This window comes from Chelmon rostratus, chromosome 20 (assembly GCF_017976325.1).
Source record: "Chelmon rostratus isolate fCheRos1 chromosome 20, fCheRos1.pri, whole genome shotgun sequence".
NCBI lineage: Eukaryota > Metazoa > Chordata > Actinopteri > Chaetodontiformes > Chaetodontidae > Chelmon > Chelmon rostratus.
Window position 1 is genome coordinate 23,164,045 of NC_055677.1, and position 22,079 is coordinate 23,186,123.

The window sequence follows — 22,079 nt, forward strand, 5'->3', positions numbered from 1 at the left end:
CATTACCTGTCTCCCTTGTTACTATGGGCAGGGTACTAGTTGCGATAAACACAGCAGGTGTAAGCCTGTGGCCTCCTCCCAGTGCTGCATCCCTCCACCCTTCAGACCTCCTCTTACTCATTGTTTCCTCAAAGACTCCACCTGCATTTTCGTCGACCAGGCTGGCAGCATTTTTATTTCTCATGGTTTCTCACCAGCTGTATTTATGAATAGAGTGGAAACTTATCTTTTCATTGCAATGGACCATGTTGTGTTGCTGCTGGTGTGTGTTGCTCCGGCAGTTTGGTGCTATAGATCAGGTCAAGTTATGGCCAGTTGTGAAGACATGCGACCTCATCACTCTGGGCTTAGCCCACAGACAGAACCAGCTCCCTTCACCATCATGATGGACCACAGCAGCTACAGACTTGGAGAGGAGGTGAAAGGTAAGCATAAGGCTTACGTAAACCTGAAGTTAGTACAATGCAGGTATTATATATTCAATAATATGTTAGGATGAGGGTTGAGGGATGAAGGGATGAGGGTCGAGGGATGAGGGCCAAGGGATGAGGGGACGAGGGTTGAGGGATGAGGGCAGAGGGATGACGGAGTAGGGAATGGAGGGTGAAAGATAAGAGGATAAAGGTGGATATCTGTTTTGTGGCTGAAGGCATGGAGACAGGATGGAGCTGAGGGAGCTGAGGCTCAGGGTGGGGGAACCGCCTCTTTGGATGTTCTCAGATTTTCTGCTAAAGCCCCCGATGGTTCCTGTATTCTAAGGAGAGACAAGGGAGAGAGAAAAAGAAAAAGGGGTTCTGGTCGGAGAGGTGCGAATATCGAGCCTCAGGGGAAATGAATGAATCCTGTGATCTTTAATACTTTATGTGGAAATTGGATGTGTTCCGGTGAACCTCTTTATAAAACTTTGTCAACTATCACTCACTCTTTCAGGTGTATTCAAAATGTCTTATAATGTTTGGTGAGGTAAACACCAAACAATCACAGGCAAACAAAGAACCATGAAGGGCAGCGCAAAACTCTCCATCTGTCTGAGACAGATGGCTGAGGTATGACAGACAGACATTCCTCAAGGGAATGTCCCAAAACTGAAGTCCAAAACAGAGAAGGGTGGGGGAAGAGGGTCTGGAGGATGGACTTAGAGGAAAATGGCCAAAGAGCTAATAAATGGAGGGCTGGACAGGAGCTGAGGTGGGAACCTCAAGCAGGTAGCCTGGGGACTGGGCAGAGGTGGAACAGGGATCCTCAGGCAGGTGGCCTGGGCTGGACAGGTACGGATCAGGTGACCTCGGGCGAGCACCAGGATAATAAACATGTATGCGCATGTGTGTGCGTGAATACAAATAAACCTTAATATAAATCCTAAAAGACAACTTTTTGTAAGTTGCTAAACTTCTAAACTGAGCAAACCATACAGGTAGGTAAAGGAGGTAAATGAGTAGATTTCTAGTCTTCATGTCTAGTCTACCTTTTCTACCCAACATGTTTGCTGGAGGCATACAGAGGTTGCTTAGTGGAATGGATCCACCAGATCATATAGACTAGGTGTGTAAGGGACATCTTGGCCTATAATCTGCCTTATATTTTCATGAAGTCTGTGCCTTGGGACATGTAGTTAATATAGTAAGTGCACCATGATCGGGCTATATCTAAGTTTAACACTGTGGAGTCTTGTCTATTAATTATTTAAACTGTATTCATGTAGTTGTGGGTTGGCATAACAGTTTTAGTCGTAGCCCTGGTATCAGAATTCACTGTAAGTAGAGCTTTCCTGGTTGTGAACACTGAGGTGGAATCTTTTTTTGTTTGTTTTTACCCAGTTCAGCTCCGGGCACCGGCCTCCACACCATTTATTGGTTTCCTGTTACAGGCTAGAGAAGTGGGGGGGCAGTCTCCTGTGGGCTCCTTTGCTTTGACAGCAGGAGCTGCTCAACACCTGATCTGCAGCAAGAGACCTGTGAGTTTACTTCCATAAAGCTACCTTTAATGTGAACAACATGCAGGCCTAAAGTAGACAACACGATGTAGCATGACAAATCGCCTGGAATATTTTATTCATTTATGACGTCTCAGTGTCTTTGACCTTCATCAGGTATGTGTCACATTTATCCTTTTTGTTCTATTGCTGGGTTTGAGTGAATGACTCTTCCTCAATAGATGTTATGGTTTTGAGTTTAGTCATTTCCTGTTTAAAATCAAAAGTGGTCATGTCATGTGTCATCCTTTTGCTTTACTTCCTGTCTTTGTGTGTTTTCCCACCTTTGTGATTGATAAGTAGTTTTACTTGTCCTTTGAGGCTTCCCTCCAAACTATATTTAAGTCTGTGCCTCAGTCAGTTCAAGTTCATGTTTGTACCTTCTGCGCTAAGCTTGCCAGCCCGTTCCCATGTTTTTGTATCTTTGCCTTGTTCTCCCTGACTTTGACATTTGATTTTAGCCTGGACCCTGTTGGACTTGTTTGGACCGTTTTTATTTGACATTTGCCTACCTCATCATATATGCCTTTTTTTTTTTTTAATACCAATTCTTTGTTATAAATAATTTGAACTGCACCAGGTCTGCCTACAAAGTCAGCATTTGGGTCCTATTGTATTCCTTGTTTGCCCATATGCACAAGCCTTACAGTTAAAGCTGATGCACTACATACTGCCACCTGCTGTAGCAGAGGTGAATGTAGCAGAAACATCAAATAGACAGTTATGCCTCCTGTCAACTTTATAGATATCAAAGGATCCAATTTTCACAGTGCTCCTTGCTTTTTCCAGGTGAGACAGGGATCTTTGTAGGAAGCAGATGACAGTGTCATCCACCCAAGATAAGAGGTGAACTGGAGCGGGTCCATTGATGGGTTTAAAGGGGGTAGAAATGGACAAGGACCTGCTTTTCCAGGGTCTTCATCAGGTGTGATGGACTGAAATAATGTACATTTGAAAGAAAACATCCATAACACATAAGCAGGACAATGTTGTGGAAAGTATTGGGAATAAAAAAAATACATGATCTATGCTTTGTTTGATGTCAGAATTTAGTTTAATGATACACCGCAATGTATTTTAAATCCTGACGGATTTACAGACACAGATTCAAGAGAAGAAAGGGAAAAAAGACATAATGATGGCACAACTGGCTTAGTAATACTGCTTTACTAAATGTAGAAATCACTTATCACAATCATTTTTACATAATTTCACACATTAGATCTTAAAATCTGCATTTCTATACCTGTAGGTTTTGAAAAAATACAATTGTAGCCAAGTGAACTAAGGGTAAAGAATGTTTAACTGTTTAGAAAGGGTTGTATGATCTACCTGTGGGTTTAAAACTGTAAAAGCTCTTTGTTAAAAGTTACTACCACTGGTATTTGGAACTTGGGCCTTACAGGGTTAAGAGGGATAAAAATCACTCGAGAGTATGGGAGTCTGGTAAAACGCTACATGCCCAGATGTTACTGTACTGGGAAAAGCAATCACAGCTTGAGATTGGTAAATGGATTAGGTGTGTGATCTTCCTACCACACTAAGAGACATACTCAACAGCTGGGCAGCGTGGGAGATATAACACCCAGTTGAGTACGGGTGTGTGTGTCTTTGGGAGCAGACTACACACATGGAGAAAGCAAGCCACTACTGTTGAATAGAAATGTACATTTAGCGTATAGTGAAATTTCTCGTTGGCATTTATCAGGAGTTATTCAAAGGAGGCATGAGTTGAAGAGTGCCAGCCTGCATCCTTCAGTATTACTGTGAGCAAATTGGAGCTGAAAGATAAGATTAGAATTTTATTAATGCCCAGCTGGGTAAATTTGGTGTTACAAGCAGCATCAAAAATAGCAAAGGCAATGGAAAATAAATGTAAAATAAGAAGTTGACTATACATTTTATACAAAGGACTACAGAAAAACAATGCTTGTCAGGCCGGGACTCAATAGAGGACTCAGATGCAGAGATTTCACAGCACACAAGTTTTTAGGATGAAAACCAGATCTCTTCGATGAGTGACAAACAGGCTATGAAATCAATCTGTGATTTTGTTTCTCTGGAAATAAATAGCAGAAATTACTCACTAAGGCAAAGAAATAACATAACCCAAAAAACAAACAAAAAAAAAAAACGCTCCTAATGGAGGATGAAACTCAAAACTCTCCAAAAGGGGAGGAATTCAGACTGGAGAACTTAAATACAATAGGATTAAACAAAAAAGGATCTACAACAGACTATAGGACAATGGCTATGAAACAAAAAATACTCTAATCGAGGACTAAGATACAACTACGAACAAAATAAAGAAGAAGGCAAAAGCTTAACAATGACATACAATGTCTAAGAAACAAAAAAACTCTCTTAAGGAGGACTATGGCATAAAATGAACAAAAACAAGGAACAAGAAGGCAAGGAACTAAACTATGAAACTTACAAACAAAAAATCACTCTCAAAGAGGAAAACAGGCTTACGTGGTTGAATGCTGTGGCGATGGACAAAGACAGGCTTGGAGGACTCGACCAACGGACAAAGACACTCTGGCACAAGACAAAGGAGACGCAGACTATTTGAACACATGGAGGGTAATGGAGAACAGGTGTAGACAATAGGTAATCAGGGCAGACACAATGGTGACACATGAGGAAGGGCAAGTGTTCTGAAACGAGAGGAGAATTAGATTTTCAAAATAAAACAGGAAATGACAAGACAGAAAACCCAAGACGATACAAACCTCACCACGGGGTGACAATGCTAATGGAAAGTATATGAGAAATATTGAAAAATAATTGCACAGGGATTGAAACAAAAATTATGGATAAATGAAGTACAGTATTTCCTCTATTGGACATTATCTGTGTTTGTGTCCCGTGGAAATAAAAAATTTATATGCATAGTGTAGTATCTAAGGAAAAAGGAATGTAATATTGCACAGGTGTTTTATAGTACTGCAAAAAAAAACAAACAAAAAAAAAAAACAGTATGTATGCGAACACAGTGCTACTTTATACAATGCTTGAGTTGAATAACTTGGAACTTGGAATGAAGGACATGCGGTAGCATTCCTTCTTGCAGAGTGGATGCAGCAGTCTGTTGTTGAAGGAGCTGCTCAGGGCCCCCAGGGGGTGAGAGGTGTTGTCAATGATTGATTGTCAGCTTGGCTCCTCCTCTTGCCTCTCAGTGGTGTCCAGAGGGCTGTCCAGGACAGAACCAACTTTCCTGGGTATCTTATTCAGGCTGTTGCCTGAATAAGATACCCATGTGAGCAATAACTGTATGTTAATTTGTTGTATTTTGCCATCATGAACACAATAGGAAAAAGAACTGCAAGAGAATATGCTATAACATTATAAAGTTACTGTAGACTTGCTGGCCTGGACCAGTGGCAGGGAACCAAAGCAGCAAGCCTGCGACGGGACATCATCTGGAGGTAGCTGCAACTCAGGGTCAGTGGATTGCTGTAGCTTGAGGACTGAGATGACTGCAGCTCTGGCTCAGGGGATTGCTGCAGCTCTGGAACCGGAGATGACTGCAGCTCTGGCCTAGGGGATGACTGCAGCATAGGAACTGGAGGCCGCTGCAGCTCTGGAGGTAACTGCAGCATGGGCATTGGTGACGGCCGGACCACTGATAGAGAACTAAGAGGAGATGGGGTCAGAAGCAGACTTGGCGCCATCGTCCCAGGAACTGAAGAGGTGTAGGCTGGGATGCTAGACAGTGGAATCTCTGGGTTCGGGTAGGAAGCTAGCCAACTTGGGAGCGGAATAGGGCTGGAGGCAAGTAAGCTGTTGACACACTTAATGAGGGGCTGGTGGTGGCAGAAGGCTAGCAGGCTGGTGGCTAGCCAGCTCATGGACTGGAGTTGACAGGACGCTAGCAGGCTGATGACTATCCGACTCAGGGGCTGGAGCTGGCAAGAAAACGTTGCAGGTCTCCAGACCTCCAGTGTTCACACCCTCAGATCGCCAACAGGAGGAGGTGGACTAGAGGTAGCCCTGGAAATACCCACTGGGTCCAGACAATGGTTAGCTGTTGGACACTTGCAGCTAACACATTTAGTGCCAGCTCCAGAGCTACTGCTGATGTCGTCTGGCTGGCTGGCTGCAGCAGCTACGGACGCCATCAGGGCCTCATGTCACTGGAGAGTGTCCTCAAACCTTTCAAAGCGACTCCATGATGAGGTCGAACTTGCTGGGTGCACGACTGGCCAGAATGTATTGCGACTGGTTGGTTTTGGACTCAAATGCAGTAGCATCAGTACATGGAGATTGCTTTTATACATTTGATCTCAAACTTGACAGATAAGCAGTAACACTGTTTACTTAACAACAGTTAAAATAACGTGTCTCCCTATATACTTGAAAATGCAAAACACCAAATTTCAGAGTCTCTTGAAATTTTTGGTGAAGCACGCACCAAATAAGCACAGGCAGACAAAAAAACAGGAAGTGCAGGGCTAAACTTTTGGTCAAAGACAACAGACTGATGCGTTTACCGGAGAACAGAAGACAAGGGGTAGTCCAAGGCAGGCAGGTAGAAAGCTGGAGAGTCTTGCATGGAATCAAAGAACAATCTGGCCCTGAGCGTGGGAGAGCAGCTTCAATACTGGGCTGATTGGAAATTAGGATCAGGTGAGTGGACAGGTGGGCATGAATAGAATGGCAGCAGTTAAGAGGCTAAAGGCAGTGTGACAGCCTGAAGTCGAAATTCATCTTGACTGTAAAATTGGACGGTAAAAAGAGGATTATAATTATTAATCGCTCTATACAGTAAACCAAATATCAACAGTAACAGTATCTGCACCGACTGTGGACTGGACTGTGACAGTAATGTTATGCAATGACAGTAACGCCAATGCATGGGCTATTTTAACAATGACTTTAAAAAAATAATGCTAGCCCCTGCATTATAGTCATCTCTCTCTCTCTTTCATGAAGAAGCCAGCTAGCTAGCTCATTGACAAAATAAAATAACTATAAAATAAAATAAGCTGGCCAGCAGCAGCTCACCTCTTTGTCACGATGAAATCTGAGAGTAGCACAAGTTCACCAACAGACTTTAAGCGGCTTCTCCGGAAACCCGGCCTTGTTTATTTTCATTATTGGAGACAGGCCCACGTTGGTTGGCCGTGGGGACAGATGGAAATGAGGAGACACGATTGGCCATCTGGCAAAAATGGAAATGGCAAGACGCTATTGACCACGGGGAACGATGGAAATGACGGGCCATGATAGGCCAGCTGTCGAAAGATGGTGATGAGGAGCTGTGATTGGCTGTCTATCAGAAGATGGAAATGGCGTGACTGTGAGTGGCTGTGCTAATTGGTATAGAGGTGGCCAGAGGTGAGGTGGCAAAAGAAGATGTGATAGGAAAGGTAGAACTGAGAGAAGAGCAAAAGATGCTGGGATGGAAGGATGAGCTCCTGGTCCATTGTGTCAGGTGAGGTCAAATGTCATTTAAAGACTGAGTCTGTGCAAAGATTGAGTTATTAATGAGTCATGTGAGCTTAAAAACAGAATTTTGTGCAGAATTGGGATGTGTTTGCTGCATGGTCTTTGGTCCCGAACCTAGTTATAATACTTAATTAATTAGTAATTGATTGGACATCTCAAAAGCCTTTATTTGGCAGAAAGCCCCAAGTATATTATATAAGTACAACAATCAGTGTTCCACGGGGCATGTCTAGAAAGTACAGTTACGTGCGGCAGAAAAAGACACACATACTGATGTGGCACACAGCAGAGGGGGCTAACAGCTACAAAACCAACTAAGTTTGTGTGGCAGTATGAAGTATGGGATTAAATACGTCAAAAGCGTGTGGGTATACAATAGATGCTACTAGCTACATCAGTCTAGTATTAATGCCAAATTTAGGCTAACCAGCAAAAATAAACAGCAAAGCAATATAAAATTGGCAAAACTTGTAAGTTCTTTGTTTGTTTGACATTGGTATTAAGCCGTCATTGAGCTTCAGTTTTGAAGTAAATCCTGCTTTGTATTGGCCCTCAAGGCAGTTCCGGGTAAAATGATAAGTGCACAAATACACCCCAAGAGTTTTCCAGTTGTTCAGTTGTGGGGACATTTCCATCAAATTAATCCACTGGTCTTCCCCTCCTCGGATGGGGTAAATGAAGACTTTTCAGGAATCAGGGATCAGGAATCATATATTGTCATTACACAAGTTTCCAAGTGCAAGAAATTATGTTCGGTTACAACCGCCCCTGAGGACACAATGGCAGTGTGTGACACAGTGTGGAATTGGGAAAAAAAAAAACCTCAGCACAAAGCAACATTTAAGACATTATAACAAGACTCTAACACCTGCACATGTGGGTGGGGGAAGGAAGTTGGGGGGGAGTCACAGCGCAGTCGCCTGGGGAAGGGCTGCAGCTCCTCAACCCTTGGCCTACTACGCTGCACGGGGGAAGGAGGGGGTGAGGGGCCAAAGAAGGCGTTGAATTGAGGGTAAGGGTGAATGTCCCAGAAGGAGGTGGGGGTCTTGCATCTTGTCTGCAGAAACATCCAGGAGAGTGGAGAGATAAGCGTGCTTGAGAAGGCCGTTTATGTCTGGGAGCCAATGGAGATAACAAATTGTTTTGGGACATCTGCCCTTGAGTCTCTCTGGGTCTCTCGGTGGCTTGCTCCAATATGTCCGAATTAGTGGCCAGATTCAGCCGAGCCGAGCCGACAGCTTCTCCAAGTTGGTATCCGTCTGGCGAAGGTGCTCAGAATTCGCATCCAGTTTGCGATTGAGCTCACAAAGCACTTAAGTCTGAGTGCTGGCAGCCCTGCAAATTCCCTCGGTCAAGGCGAGCAGCTTGCCGATTTCCGCCAGTGTTTTCCTTTTTATGCAGAAGATCAGGTAGCTGCCAAAGCCAAACAGCAGAAAGCCTGAAATCATAAATCCAATTATGTATGCGTCTCCAACATCCTCAACGGAAAGGACCGACATACACATGATCCTCCACTTCTCCCAGGAGTACAATGTGTAGCCGGCTGTGAACGTTCCGTCAGGGCAGGCGGGTTCTCCTTTACCCATCTTCATTGTGGAGAAAATATGGTCAATTGCATTGAGAGACCAGCTGACCAGATCCATCATTTTTGAATTTGGAGGAGAATGCAGAGAGAGTCTCCAAGATAGTTTAGACGGAGACAGCACAGGACAGAGAGCAATAGCAGGGTAGATAAGGGCAGGGAGGGAGCGAGAGAAAAAGTGTCCGCCTTCTTCGAAAGCAAAAAGAAGAAAGAAAGTGTTTTTATGTTGTTTCTTGCAGCCACCAACAGAAATTGGCATGTATTTCTTCCTATGTTGCCTTTTACGTCTTTGTGTTAACAGAATCTAGTAGTTACTGAATGTAACTCCAGCCACCCGATCCTACATTTTTCTAATATGCTAATTATAGTATTGGAAACTCAATGCCGGTGATAATCCTTCAGATGGAACATTTGATGACCTCCTTTTATCTCTCTGTCTATGGATGTGTGTGTGTGTGTGTGCATATCTGTGCACCCAGAACTCAGCTGTATCCCACAAATCAGAGTCTGTTAAGACCTCCGTTCGGGTGACATGGAAATCAGAAGTATCAGCAGACGCAAAACCCATTCAATTCCAGTAAGGTTGATTTTTTTCTACTTGTCTTTTCCATTCTGTTCTTGTGTGAGCCATCATTTGATAGCACAAACACCATGTGTTTCTTCCTTGACTCATGAAAACTGTTTTTGGTGTATCTACAGTGCATCCTTTGTGCAGAATTACAGGACATTCTGGGTTGATGTTATAAGTCCTGCCCTGACCTTCACTAACAACAGTACTGGTGGATCTACAAGTACCCCCACTACACCATCAATGACAACAACAATAAATCAACCTGCACCACTTAGTGTAAGTAACAATGGTGATTAGGGACAGGGTATGAAGCTAACCGCCTAATTAACAGCAAGTAGACTGACAGACCCACCTGCCAAATACAGCTTTAAAATTATACCCTACAATCTTGGTTAAATATCTATTTGTTTATCCACCTCTTGGCCCTTAGCCCATATCCCTAATTGATCTCAAGACAGTCTGGAGGGACCACCAAGATACCAAGTTATGTAATTTTGTCAAGGAAAAAACAGGAATTGAACCCAAATACAGACCAAATCTGGTGGAACTGTCATTTTTCAATAACTATATTTATAAAGGAGAGACTTACATGAGGGCGAGGCTGGTAAAACTCAAAACCAGTGTAGTATTTCCACAAAGACAAATGGTCCAGAGGTCTGGAGGAGGGACTTAGGGGCAAGTGGTCAAGCAGCTATAGAAAGAAGGGGATGGACAGGATCGGGGCTGGGAACCTCAGGCAGACAGCCAGGGAACTGGACAGGCACAGAACAGGAGACCCCAGATAGGCAGTCTGAGGACTGGACAGGGACAGAGCACGAAGACGCAGGTGGACGGCCTGAGGGCTGAACAGTTGAGTGGAAGAGGCCAGTAGTGAAGGTGGAATGGCTCAGGAGGTCTGTCAGGAGACAGATGACGAAGACAAAACCCCTCTGGAGGTCAGGCCGGAGGCTGGGAAGGGCAGGACCTCTAAGGAGGATGAGCAGGTGGCTGACAAAGGCAGAACCTTTTCGGAGAATCGGCAGGAGGCCCGTGAAGGTAGAACCCCTCTGGAGGCCAGCAATGAAGACGGAACCCCTCTGGAGACCGGCAAATGTCTCAGGACCAATGTTGCAGGAAACCTAAGCAGGAAGCCAACAGGACAGCAGGGATAGAGGCCGGCGATGGAACCACAGGACAGGAGGCTGGTCAGGGAAGTGGTGAGGTGAACAGGCTGCTGATGAAACTTCACCACCGAGGAATGCTGCAGGTCAGCAGTATCTGAAGAAAGCTGCAACTCTGGGCCAGTGGAGGCTGCAGCTCAGGAACAGGAAGCAGATGCAACCCTGGCTAAGTGAATCGCTGTAGCTCTGGCTCAGGAGGTGACTGCTGCTCTGGGGTATCAGGAGATGACTTATGCTCTAGCTCAAGGGATCGCAGCAGCTCTATGTCTGTATATATCTATAAAAGGACTAGGATTGAGTCATGCTCCTCTGGTTATATTAATATGACGAATATGACAACTTTTGTCTTTTCCCAACAGAAACGTATCTCAACTGCAGACTGTGGTGTCACCAAGGTTTGTTTCAGTCAGCCTTCAAAGTGTGACCCTACAGCCAGTGCTGACTGTTATTTCATGTCAGCTATGATGTTGTCCCCCAGTGATGTAGCAATCCACTATGAGATTACAGGTCCTTCGGATGGATACATCTCTTTTGGATTCTCAGATGATCAGATAATGGTAATGTGAAGTCAAAATGCTTGATTCTATGAAATCTTTCAAGCTTTGTGACAATATTAATAAGGCTGTTGATATACTTGTTATTAACAACTATAGATTGAAAACAATATGTGTAGACAAAGAGCTGCGTTGCAAGCAGCATTGCTCACATACTTCCCTACAAATCTAAATTAACCATCACTGAATCTCAAGAAGATTATTATTCTGTTGCAACTTTTCAACCATGCTATTGTTGTTTGTTCAGAGTCTGCTGCTGACCTTAATTCATGTACTTAATTCTGTCTTGTGCAAACTGGTCCTTTGCACACAAAACCAGCATTCTGAAGAAACACAGGTGTAGCTGTCATGCACACTCAAACACAGTTAAAAGCAAGTAAATCATTAGCCTTACAAGCTCAGTAAGGTCCGTAAGACTGTAAATGGCTCATTTAGTGATACCAAGATCCTGGGAAGATCAAGAGTCAGCAGCTTTTTGTATTGCAAACAGCAGCGATGAAGGATGGTGACGATTAATAGTCTGTCTGTTCATTAAACAGTGTTTCAGCTGCTCCATCCATAGCCCCAACCATAACACTTTGATCCAAACCAACATATCTGAAAAAGTAATGTCCAAATTTCAGTTTCTTTGGATTTTCATGTCACTGAGTCATTCTTTGTGATTATCTCACCTAATTGACCTGTTGTGTAGTACCAACTTCGGACAAAAACAAAAATGGAATTAAGACCTAAGATGCCTGTGAATATTCTCATTCATCCAGGTCATTGTAAGCTTTAGGGCATTCAATCGTTCGCAACTGGACCTCGTCAGTTTGTCTTAGAAGACGTTTCGCCTCTCATCCGATAAGGCTTCATCAGTGCGTCTGCTCGGTGGAAATCAAACAGCCACTGAGCAGACGCATGGCACAACACAGAACGGCTAACTCTTCAGGGCTGGACTCAGCTGTTTACCTGCATCTCAAGGAGAAAGCATACTCCTTTGAGGATAAAAATGTGCATATTCTGGACAGAGAAGACAGATGGTTTGAAAGAGGAGTACGAGAAGCCATCTATGTCAAGGTTGAAAAACCATCTCTGAACAGTGGGGGAGGTCTGAGACACCACCTATCTCCCACATACAATGCTGTCCTTTCATGTCTCCCAAAGAGATTCAAAGATTTAGCCTCTGAGGATAAACAACAAAGCCATTCACACATGGCTCCAGGAGCCTCCCAATGACAACAATGGGACACTAACGAGGCAAACGACTGTCGTTGACATCCAAGGGTTGCACCCTACCCCGCCTTAATGGGGGGATCGTTTGCCTCACAATAGAGTGATACCATTCTTGGTTTTGGGGGTTGGCCTCACTCAGGGGATAAATACTTGAACCTAACACCATTGCATTGGACTAGAGCTGTCCTATCTAGTCTGGTTGCGCATGAACTGATGAAGCCTGCTCGGATGAGAGGCGAAACGTCTTCTAAGACAAACTGACGAGGTCTAGTTGCGAACGATTGAATGCCCTAAAGCCAATTAAGACCTAAACAATATGAAAAACAATTGCCATGACATTTACTGAGCATATTTATGCTGTCCAGATGATGCTCTGCATGATAAGAAAAAATCACTAGGTTTTATTTTTACCTCTGTCCTCCATCAGGGAAACGATGACATATATGTTTGTGGCATAGGCAGCAACGGCCTGGTATGGTTGCAGCATGCCTTTTCAACAGGACGAACAGCTCCTCACGCTCTTCCTCTGGTATTGAAGTTCTTCTGCTACCACTAATTTATATCTGGTTATGGTATAAGGCCAAAATTGTGCTAGTCAGACTGTGAAATGTGTAACGCTCTGTCACTGCTCTTACAATGAACTGCTAACTGTAATCGTGTGAAATCAACTTGATGTTGAAATGATTTTAACTGTCCGCCAGGGTAACGTTTCTAATTTAAGAGCATCAGTGCTTGACAGGGTGATCAGCTGTTCCTTCACCTCCATGAACACTATTTCTACTGAGAGGACCAATGGCTTCAACAAAACCTACCATCTCATGTTTGCCCATGGACCCAGCAGCAATGGTAATTATGACATTGTGGAGAAGAAAGCTTTCTGGAACATGAGTCTTTTGATTTTATGTGCAAGATTTAAGCATTTTGTGTTTGTGTCACTTGAACCAATACTAAAATGATTTTATTACCTTTAAATTTCATTCAGCTGTAAATACTACAAGTCTTGGAGTGGAGATACTAAGTACATCATGGACGTGTCCATTCTCAATGGCAGAAAAATCTTAATTTCTCTGATCAGTTATGTGAGCACAGGAGTTTGGAAGTGTGCAACATGGTGGTCACTGACTTGCATGTGTGCATACATTTGGGATACAAGCCCATCTATTCATTGTAAGCTTTTGTTCAATTAGTTCAGAGGGACAGTTAGAGCAACTAAAACAATCTTCACCAATCACTAAGGGTTGGTCAGTTCTACAAGGTTGTGGCCTTTTTCTTCAAACAAAAAGGTCAATTTCAGCTCTCAGAACCACTATAGAACTGCCCCATGACTAGGCCAGCACACATCTCAATCAATCAGTAAATGAATTAGGTAACTCAGTTGTCATTTTACAACTGAGTTTTGCATGGTTAAATGTAAGTGCTTGCTCATGAGGGATTTATTGGGTTTCTGTAGATAAAGAGTTTGGTCAGTGCTAGCTCTATATGGAAAATGTTCTGAGACAACTTCTGTGTGATTTGGCACTACATTAATAAAATAAAATTGAACTAAATTATTTTGGAAGGGCATCTGATTTCCCTTGGTTGGAAAAACAGTAATGAAAATAATTCTATTTTATTTCAATAATATTTTTTGATGGAATTCAGGTATAATTTTATTTATTCGTCTTATTTCTCAGGGACAGTTCATATTAATAAACTTTACTGCAAATATGCCAGAATTAGCCAAGGGATTAGTTTTTATCTGATTGTGTGTATGAAGCTGCCCCCCTAAAATCAACGGCTGCTAAATTAATTTAATATTTGTTAGAGGCAGCTGCACCTGTTGCATCATGATCCCTAGTCAAGATTCACTACATATATAAAGATGTTAATTCCTTCTTAATCACTTCATGCATGCATATGTTTGTGATTCAGCCAATGAACCCACAGCATCACAGTCACACTTTATTACATTTCTGTGAAAAAGACTATCACAGTGCCATTACAACCATGTGATTTTATGTCAGCAAAACAATACAACAACTTAAAAGGGCATAGGTAAGAAAGTTACATCAAGATAACTCCACTGACAGCACAGAATCATGACAAATGACAATACCAGTTTTTAAGTGCTGTTGGATTAAGTCTGCATTTGAACTCCATTTTGCCCCTGCTGGTGAAGCTACCTGAATCCTGACAGCCAGAGGGAGCTCCGTTTCAAGGAGTAAACAGGTTTCCCTTTATCTCACACCTGTGTGTGTATGTCCCAACCTCTATTAATTAATCGCAGGCATCATTTTGGAGGAATCTTTGTGGAGTTATTTGTGCAGTGAAAATTGTCAGAAACTTAATGATAATAATTGTAGTGTTTTACGCTGTTGTGGGATTTTATTTTCATAGTTTTGGTCATCATTCCTATTAGTAATAATGTGCTCAACAATGTAATTGCTGAGGTTGCTGAGAAGCAGCATTATTAAAAAGAAGTTCAATATGGCAAGAAAGATGAGCAGTCAGAGCAATGCTTTTACAAGAAAATATTGGACAATTTTATTTTCAATTTGCTGTATACAGTATGGTACAACAACTACAGTGTGGGTAAAGGTTAAGGGGTATATTTGCGTGATGGCAATGGCTGCTTATTGGCCATAAACTAAATTTATGGGTAGAATTAAGCAACTAAAACACTTAAACACTGAAAATACTGAAAGTCGAGACCCTGGATATCTGATATTTTTTCTTGTCAACAATGCCAATGACAAGGTCAAGACCAACAATGTGTTTGTCCATCTCTCAAAACTTTCTGACTCCCCCACCATGTCTGTGTATGCCAGTCCCAACCCCACTGGTTTCTAGATGTATTTTTTTAAACAGCAAAGAATAGTGTATAGTTTCATAAAAAAAACCAAGTAAACATTAAAATTAAAACTAAAAAAACAGTTGGACACTAGTTTTTAGCAAACATTGCTCAAGCAGGAAGAAATAGTGAATGTGTTGTGGACTGTTTTCAGCAGCAGAGTAATCTACATTTGTTGCTATAGTGAATATTTATGGCAGCAGGATCAGGATAAGTCAACAAACTGTAGTGAGTACGTTCAGGTAATGAAGTACACAGTTCCCAGTGAATAGGTGCTGTTGGATTAAGTCTGCATTTGAACTCCATTTTGCCCCTGCTGGTGAAGCTACCTGAATCCTGACAGCCAGAGGGAGCTCCGTTTCAAGGAGTAAATGTGTTTTGTGAGTGATGTGTTTTTGTAGTTTCTGAGCAAAAATATGCTCTATGGCATAGCGGTGTAAGATATATCATATCACATATATATAGGCTTTGGATACATATAGAACAATTGTTAGTATGATACATTCTTTGTTGATTTGGGTATTTTCACAGCACGAAAAATTAAGAATATGACCAGATTTATCCTTGAAAGTCAGGCAAAGATCATTGTCATGGTTATTAAAAAGCAAACATTATTGCAGGTTTGTCACAGGACGCAAACTCAGGTCTCAGGTATTATAAGCCTGTGCATTTCATCTTGAAGAAGATGACCAAATCATAAGAGAAACTTCCACCCATTGTAATCACCAAATTAAACTATAAGCATTCCAAAGTTCAAACTTTGAAAGAGGATCATAGAGCTCTGTCTGTTTTATGCGTCTCCCCTACAGGTCGAATCCAGTTCCATACAGCTACCTTCATCAGCACTGACAAGGTAGACATTTCCAGACCTCAGCTTGTCAGAAACGTAGGATGGCCTCATATCATCAAAGCACATGGTGAGATCTTGCCCAGAGGGGTGTTTACCATAGCACTAATATTGTCACAAATGAGTTTACACTGGAGTCAGTTGAAAGTCCATGGTACCTCAAGCAAAGCTCAAAGGTACCTTGTGCATCTGTATGAGACATGTATAAGGCATGAATGCTGCATGAGGGGTGTGACAAACTATCAGTATTTTGATTTGGGAATGAGAATGGGTTGGGCATATACCAAGGGAATGGTATAGGCCTGAATGGGAGCATTTTGTTAATATGGTTTGGGTTTACTTGTCTCCATACAGGGAAGGGTCACTGCAAATCAGTACAAAGGTATTCTGAATGATCACCTTTATTCTATGATGAAACATTGATATGGGAGTGGTCTCTTCAGGGAGAACAATGCTCCCATAGGGCACAAGGTGTCACCTTGATGAATAAAAAATGTTGTGAATCATGCTAGATAGGCTAGATCAGGGGTGTCAAACTCAATTGTACAGAGGGCCAAAACTCAAACCACACCTTTGGTCGCGGGCCGAACAGGATAAACATTTATTGAATACACTAAAACTTGACGTTTTTTTTTTTAACACAAATATGAATTAAAATTAGATAGGAATATTATTCCAGAATAAACAAACTTAAACATTAATAACTTAAAATACTTTGCTCCTGTCAAAACTATATACATTCAAAATGCATTCATGAAAATGAAAAAATGCAAATATAATTAAAATTTGTGCTTTTCACCAAAAGTTAAAACAACAAATTAAAACATTCAGTTCATTTTTTTTTTTAAGTTTTCATTCATTTTTTGTTTTTTTTTTCAGCTTATGCCATTTTGTCAGAGCTGGATGCTAGGCATCTTTTCTTGGCAACAATTTCATTCAGGTTTGGTGTGAGGTCCTGTGTTGCAGAGATTCTCAGGATGGACTGCAGGTGTTCATCAGTGAGACGACTTCTGTGTGCTGTTTTGTTAAGCTTCATCGCTGAGAACAGCTTCTCACATAGATATGTGCTACCAAACATGCACAAGGTTCGAGCCGCATGTAGACGGAGCTGGGGCATTGCTTCAGGAATGGAGCGAAAAAACTGTGCGGGCCCTGCAGTGTCATACTATGCCTTTAGTGTCCCATTACACTGCAGTTCAATCAGCTCCATCTGCATCTGTACAGGTGCAGTTTCCACATCGACGGCAAATGGGTTGCGAAGCAGCTCGAAGTTATTTTTTTGTGCTTCAAAGTCACCAAAGCGCCGTGCGAACTCAGTGCGCAGTGCGCTCAGTTTATCAGCAAAGTGCGCATTTGGGAACGCTGCTGTGCCGACTTGGTTCATCATTACTTGGCAACGGGGAAAGTGAGGCAAGTTGCACTGGTGCATTTGTGTCTCCCACAAGAGCAGCTTCACTTGAAATGCCTTCACCGCATCATACATGTCAGTGATCATGCGGTCACGTCCCTGGAGCTGCAGGTTTAAGACGTTGAGATGAGCTGTTATGTCAGCCAGAAACGCCAATTCACATTTCCATTTTTCGTCCCGCAAAAGTCTTTTCCTTTCCTGTCCATGAACTGACAGATTTCTTTAATGAGCTCGAAAACTCTGTTGAGAACTTTTCCCCGACTCAGCCAACGTACCTCTGTATGATAAGGAATGTCGGCAAAATCCGAATCTATTTCGCGCAGAAAAGATTGAAATTGCCGGTGATTTAATCCCTTGGCTCGGATAAAGTTTATGGTCTGCGTTACAGTGTTCATCACATGCTCCATTTTTAGGACTTTACCACACAGCGATTCTTGGTGATATGCGGTTAACTCACCAACACAGTTCTCCTCCTGCATCTTAATCGCATCCTTCCCACTAGTCCACTTTTTTCACCACACATTGCCGGTGCTCCATCCGTAGTAAGTCCAACAAGTTTGTCCCAGGGCAATTTCATGTCGGTTACACTTTGACACACATTTTCAAAAATGTCTTTTCCCGTTGCTGTTCCATGCATCGATTTAATGTCCAATATTTCTTCTGTAACGTGCAAATTAGAGTCCACTCCACGGAGGAAGATCGCCAGCTGTGCAGTGTCCGTCATGTCTGTGCTTTCATCCACAGCAAGAGAGTATGCAACAAAGTCTCTGCTTTTTTCACTCAACTGTGTTCTCAAATCAGTGGCAATCTCACAAACCCGATCAGCAACCGTATTTCTACTCAGGCTTACATTTGCGAACATCTGCTTTTTGTCTGGACACAAGACGTCGCACACCTTCATCATGCAGCTCTTCAGAAACTCTCCCTCGGAAAATGGTCGGCCTAATTTGGCGATCTCCTCTGCCACTATAAAACTTGCTTTCACAGCAGCTTCACTTTGGGATTTTGCTCTGGTGAAAAACATCTGCTGGATCTTCATATTCTTCTTTAACTCTTCGACTTTCTGCATCTTCTGCTCTGCATTCAGGTTTTTTAGCTTATCCTGATGTTTTGTCTCGTAGTGCCGTTTTACATTATATTCCTTAATTACGGCCACATTAGCTCCACAAAGAAGACACACGGGTTTACCGGCAATGTCAGTAAACATATACTCAGCCTCCCATCGGTTTTGAAAGGCTCTGTTTTCAGAGTCAACTTTTCTCTTGGCCATTGTGAGGGATTAGCATCCGCGAAACCCACAGCAACAGAAACGTCACCCTGCTTCCCTCCGTCCAGCCTTCGTGTAACGTAGAAAATTTCCTCAAAGAAAATCAACGATAAAAGCTCATCCCTGGGCGTCACGTCTCCGCTTCCCGACACTGAAGACTCAGTTGTTTGTCAGTATTATACTGTATAGTTTTAAAAGTGGCTGCGCTCGTCAGGCTCCCGCGTCAACAGTTGACGCGGGAACGTTTCCAGGAAGTCTTGCGGCGGCAAGGCAGCTGAAGCGCGGGCCATTATAGTAGATTAATAAAATGATTTCACGGGCCGGATATAATTGTACGCCGGGCCGGATGTGGCCCGCGGGCCGTGAGTTTGACACATATGGGCTAGATCCTTTGCAGTCACCAAATTGTAACCCAAATTAGACACCACTCCAAACCACCATCATCAAAACACCAAATGAGAGATTATCTTTTAGAGGAATAGTGTTCCATCCCTCTATTAGAGCTCCAGAGACTTGTAGAATCAATGCCAGGGGAAGATGGCGCCGTTGTGTATGGCAAGCCGTCTACCTCTGCTCTGTGTTTTGCTGCTACTGCTCTATATTTCACTTTTTGTAAAAAATGTGTCACCGTTGCTGGTGTATGATCGCCAGACCCTCCTGGATATTCGTGATTCATTGATAAAGTCTACTATCTATGACTGTAGTGGACAGTCAAAGACGCTCCCACCGTTCCTGGCGTCTGTGCCGCACTACCTGTGGCATCTACCTGTTCCTCCGCCCCGCAAACGTCGCCACAGAAAGCGGGGGAAACGAAGCGGAGTCTTTGTTCGACTTGATGCTCTTTCCTCAGTACACCGCGAACGTCAGGTCGAGGGGGCGGAGTCGCCACAGTTTTTAAGGATAATTTTACTTGCAGACAGTTGCATGTAAATAATTATTCCTGTTTTGAGGTACAGCTGTTCACAGTGGAATTGGCTTGTCCAATCTTGTGTGCTGTGGTCTACCGTCCACCTAAATACAATAAGAACTTTATTCAGGAGTTCTCTGAGTTCTTAGCAGAGGTGGCTTCTACATATGAGCATCTTTTAATCTGTGGGGATTTTAACATTCACATTTGTTGTCTGTCCGATCACCTGGCCACTGATTTTAAACATCTATTGTCATCTTTTGACCTTATACAAACTGTGGATGGTCCTACACATAGTGCTGGGCATACATTGGACTTAATTATTTCTCATGGACTTATGGTATCACTTGTTGAAATATCTGAGACTCCCATCTCAGATCATTTCCCAGTGATTTTTGAAGTTCTTGCTCCTCCGCCTGTTGGAAAGCCTCCCGTCCCAGCATCTCGTCGTCGGACTATTACTCCCTTAACAGCTGCAGAGTTTGAGGCTGCTTTTATGAACTCCGAGTACTTCGCCTGTGATGGAATTAATCTGACTGGATGCCCAGACAGCATCCTGTCATCTTTCTACTCCGCTTGTTCTGAGATCCTGGACAGTATCGCCCCTCTTAGGTCCAGGTCCACCAAGCCCAGGCCCTATCCCTGGTTGAATGATTCAACCCGGACTCTCAGACAGCGCTGCAGACAGGTGGAGAGACGCTGGAAGAAAGACAGGCTACATGTATCGCTGGAGATACTGAGGGACAGTCTCGCTCAGTATCAGAGGACTGTGAAGGAGGCTAAATCACAATATCTGACATTATCTCGTCTAATAGACACTGCCCCCGTGTGTTGTTTAGTACCATTAATTCTGTTGTGAGCCCCCACTCTAGTCCTCTGCCTGACGCCACTGTTTCTACATGTGAGGACTTCTTACACTTTTTCGTTGACAAAGTGATGTCTGTGAGAGCACTAAGCAGCGGCAGCATCAGACCAGACCAGTCTGCTACAACCCCACACTCTTCAGTATTTGACCACTTTGAGCCCATCTCCCTCTCATCCCTTGCTGATGTAGTGAAACATGTGAAAACAACAAATTGCCCTTTGGATGTTTTCCCAACAAAACTGCTTAAAGAGGTGTTCTCTACTGTTGGGCCTGTCCTCTTGGATTTAATGAACACTTGCCTTAGCTCAGGATGTGTTCCGGGTTCTTTTAAACATGCTGTTGTGAGGCCACTTCTTAAAAAACCACATCTTGATGCTAATGTTTTATCTCATTTTAGACCTGTTTCTAACTTGCCTTTTATCTCAAAAGTCCTTGAGAAAATTGTTTTTATCCAGTTACAGGCATTTTTAGAAAATAATTTTATCCTGGAAAAATTCCAGTCTGGGTTCAGATCACGGCATAGCACAGAGTCTGCGCTGCTTAAAGTTCACAATGACATAGCTGTGTCTGTTGATGCTAAACGTCCTGTTGTCCTTGTGCTGCTTGACTTAACGGCAGCATTTGATACAGTAGACCATTCCATTCTCTTGTCCCGCTTAAATAATTATGTTGGTATCCGTGGTACTGCACTCAAGTGGTTTGAGTCCTACCTAAACAACAGGACCTTTTCTGTAATGATTGGTGACCTGTCCTCCTCTGTTGCCTCTTTGTTTTGTGGAGTTCCCCAGGGCTCTATTTTGGGACCTTCACTTTTTTCACTGTATATGTTGCCGCTGGGGTCAATTATAGCGAGACATAATTTAGCATTTCACTGCTACGCTGATGACCTCCAGCTGTATTTACCAGTGTTCCCAACCAAAAGTGTTGCTCTGCAGTCCCTCACAGACTGCATCAGAGACATCAAGTCATGGCTGGAGAGCAATTTCCTTCATTTGAACGAGGACAAGACCGAGTTCATTCTATTTGGTGACAATGTTTTTGCAGATTCGGACTCTATGTTTTTGAAGCTAAAACCATTTGTAAAGAATCTTGGGGTTATTTTTGACAGTAGTTTCTCATTCGTCAAACAGATTGATAACGTGGTTAGAGCGAGTTTTTATCAATTACGTACTTTATCTAAAGTAAAGCCTTTTTTAAATCGCACCGACCTTGAAAGGACTATTCACGCTTTTATCAGCTCACGAATAGACTACTGTAATGCTCTCTATGTTGGTGTTTCCCAGTCTGCCCTGAGCCGCCTCCAGCTGGTGCAAAATGCAGCAGCTCGTTTCCTGATGAACACTTCAAGGCGTCAGCACATCACCCCAGTCCTCTTTTCCCTCCACTGGCTTCCAGTATCGTTTAGGATAGATTTTAAAATTTGACTTTTTGTTTTTAAAGCCCTCAA

At 42.9% G+C, this 22,079-nt stretch overlaps 1 protein-coding gene across 1 annotated transcript in view; it reads left to right on the plus strand.

Annotated features, from left to right (window-relative positions):
- The first annotated feature begins 325 nt into the window (after positions 1-325).
- zgc:163022 (putative ferric-chelate reductase 1) overlaps positions 326-22,079 on the plus strand; it is a 37,380-nt gene continuing 15,626 nt past the window's right edge. The window contains exons 1-6 of the mRNA XM_041961951.1: positions 326-425; positions 1,818-1,954; positions 11,099-11,296; positions 12,936-13,037; positions 13,210-13,354; positions 16,148-16,255. Coding sequence (XP_041817885.1) covers positions 326-425; positions 1,818-1,954; positions 11,099-11,296; positions 12,936-13,037; positions 13,210-13,354; positions 16,148-16,255 — 790 coding nt within the window. The remainder of the gene's footprint in view (positions 426-1,817; positions 1,955-11,098; positions 11,297-12,935; positions 13,038-13,209; positions 13,355-16,147; positions 16,256-22,079) is intronic.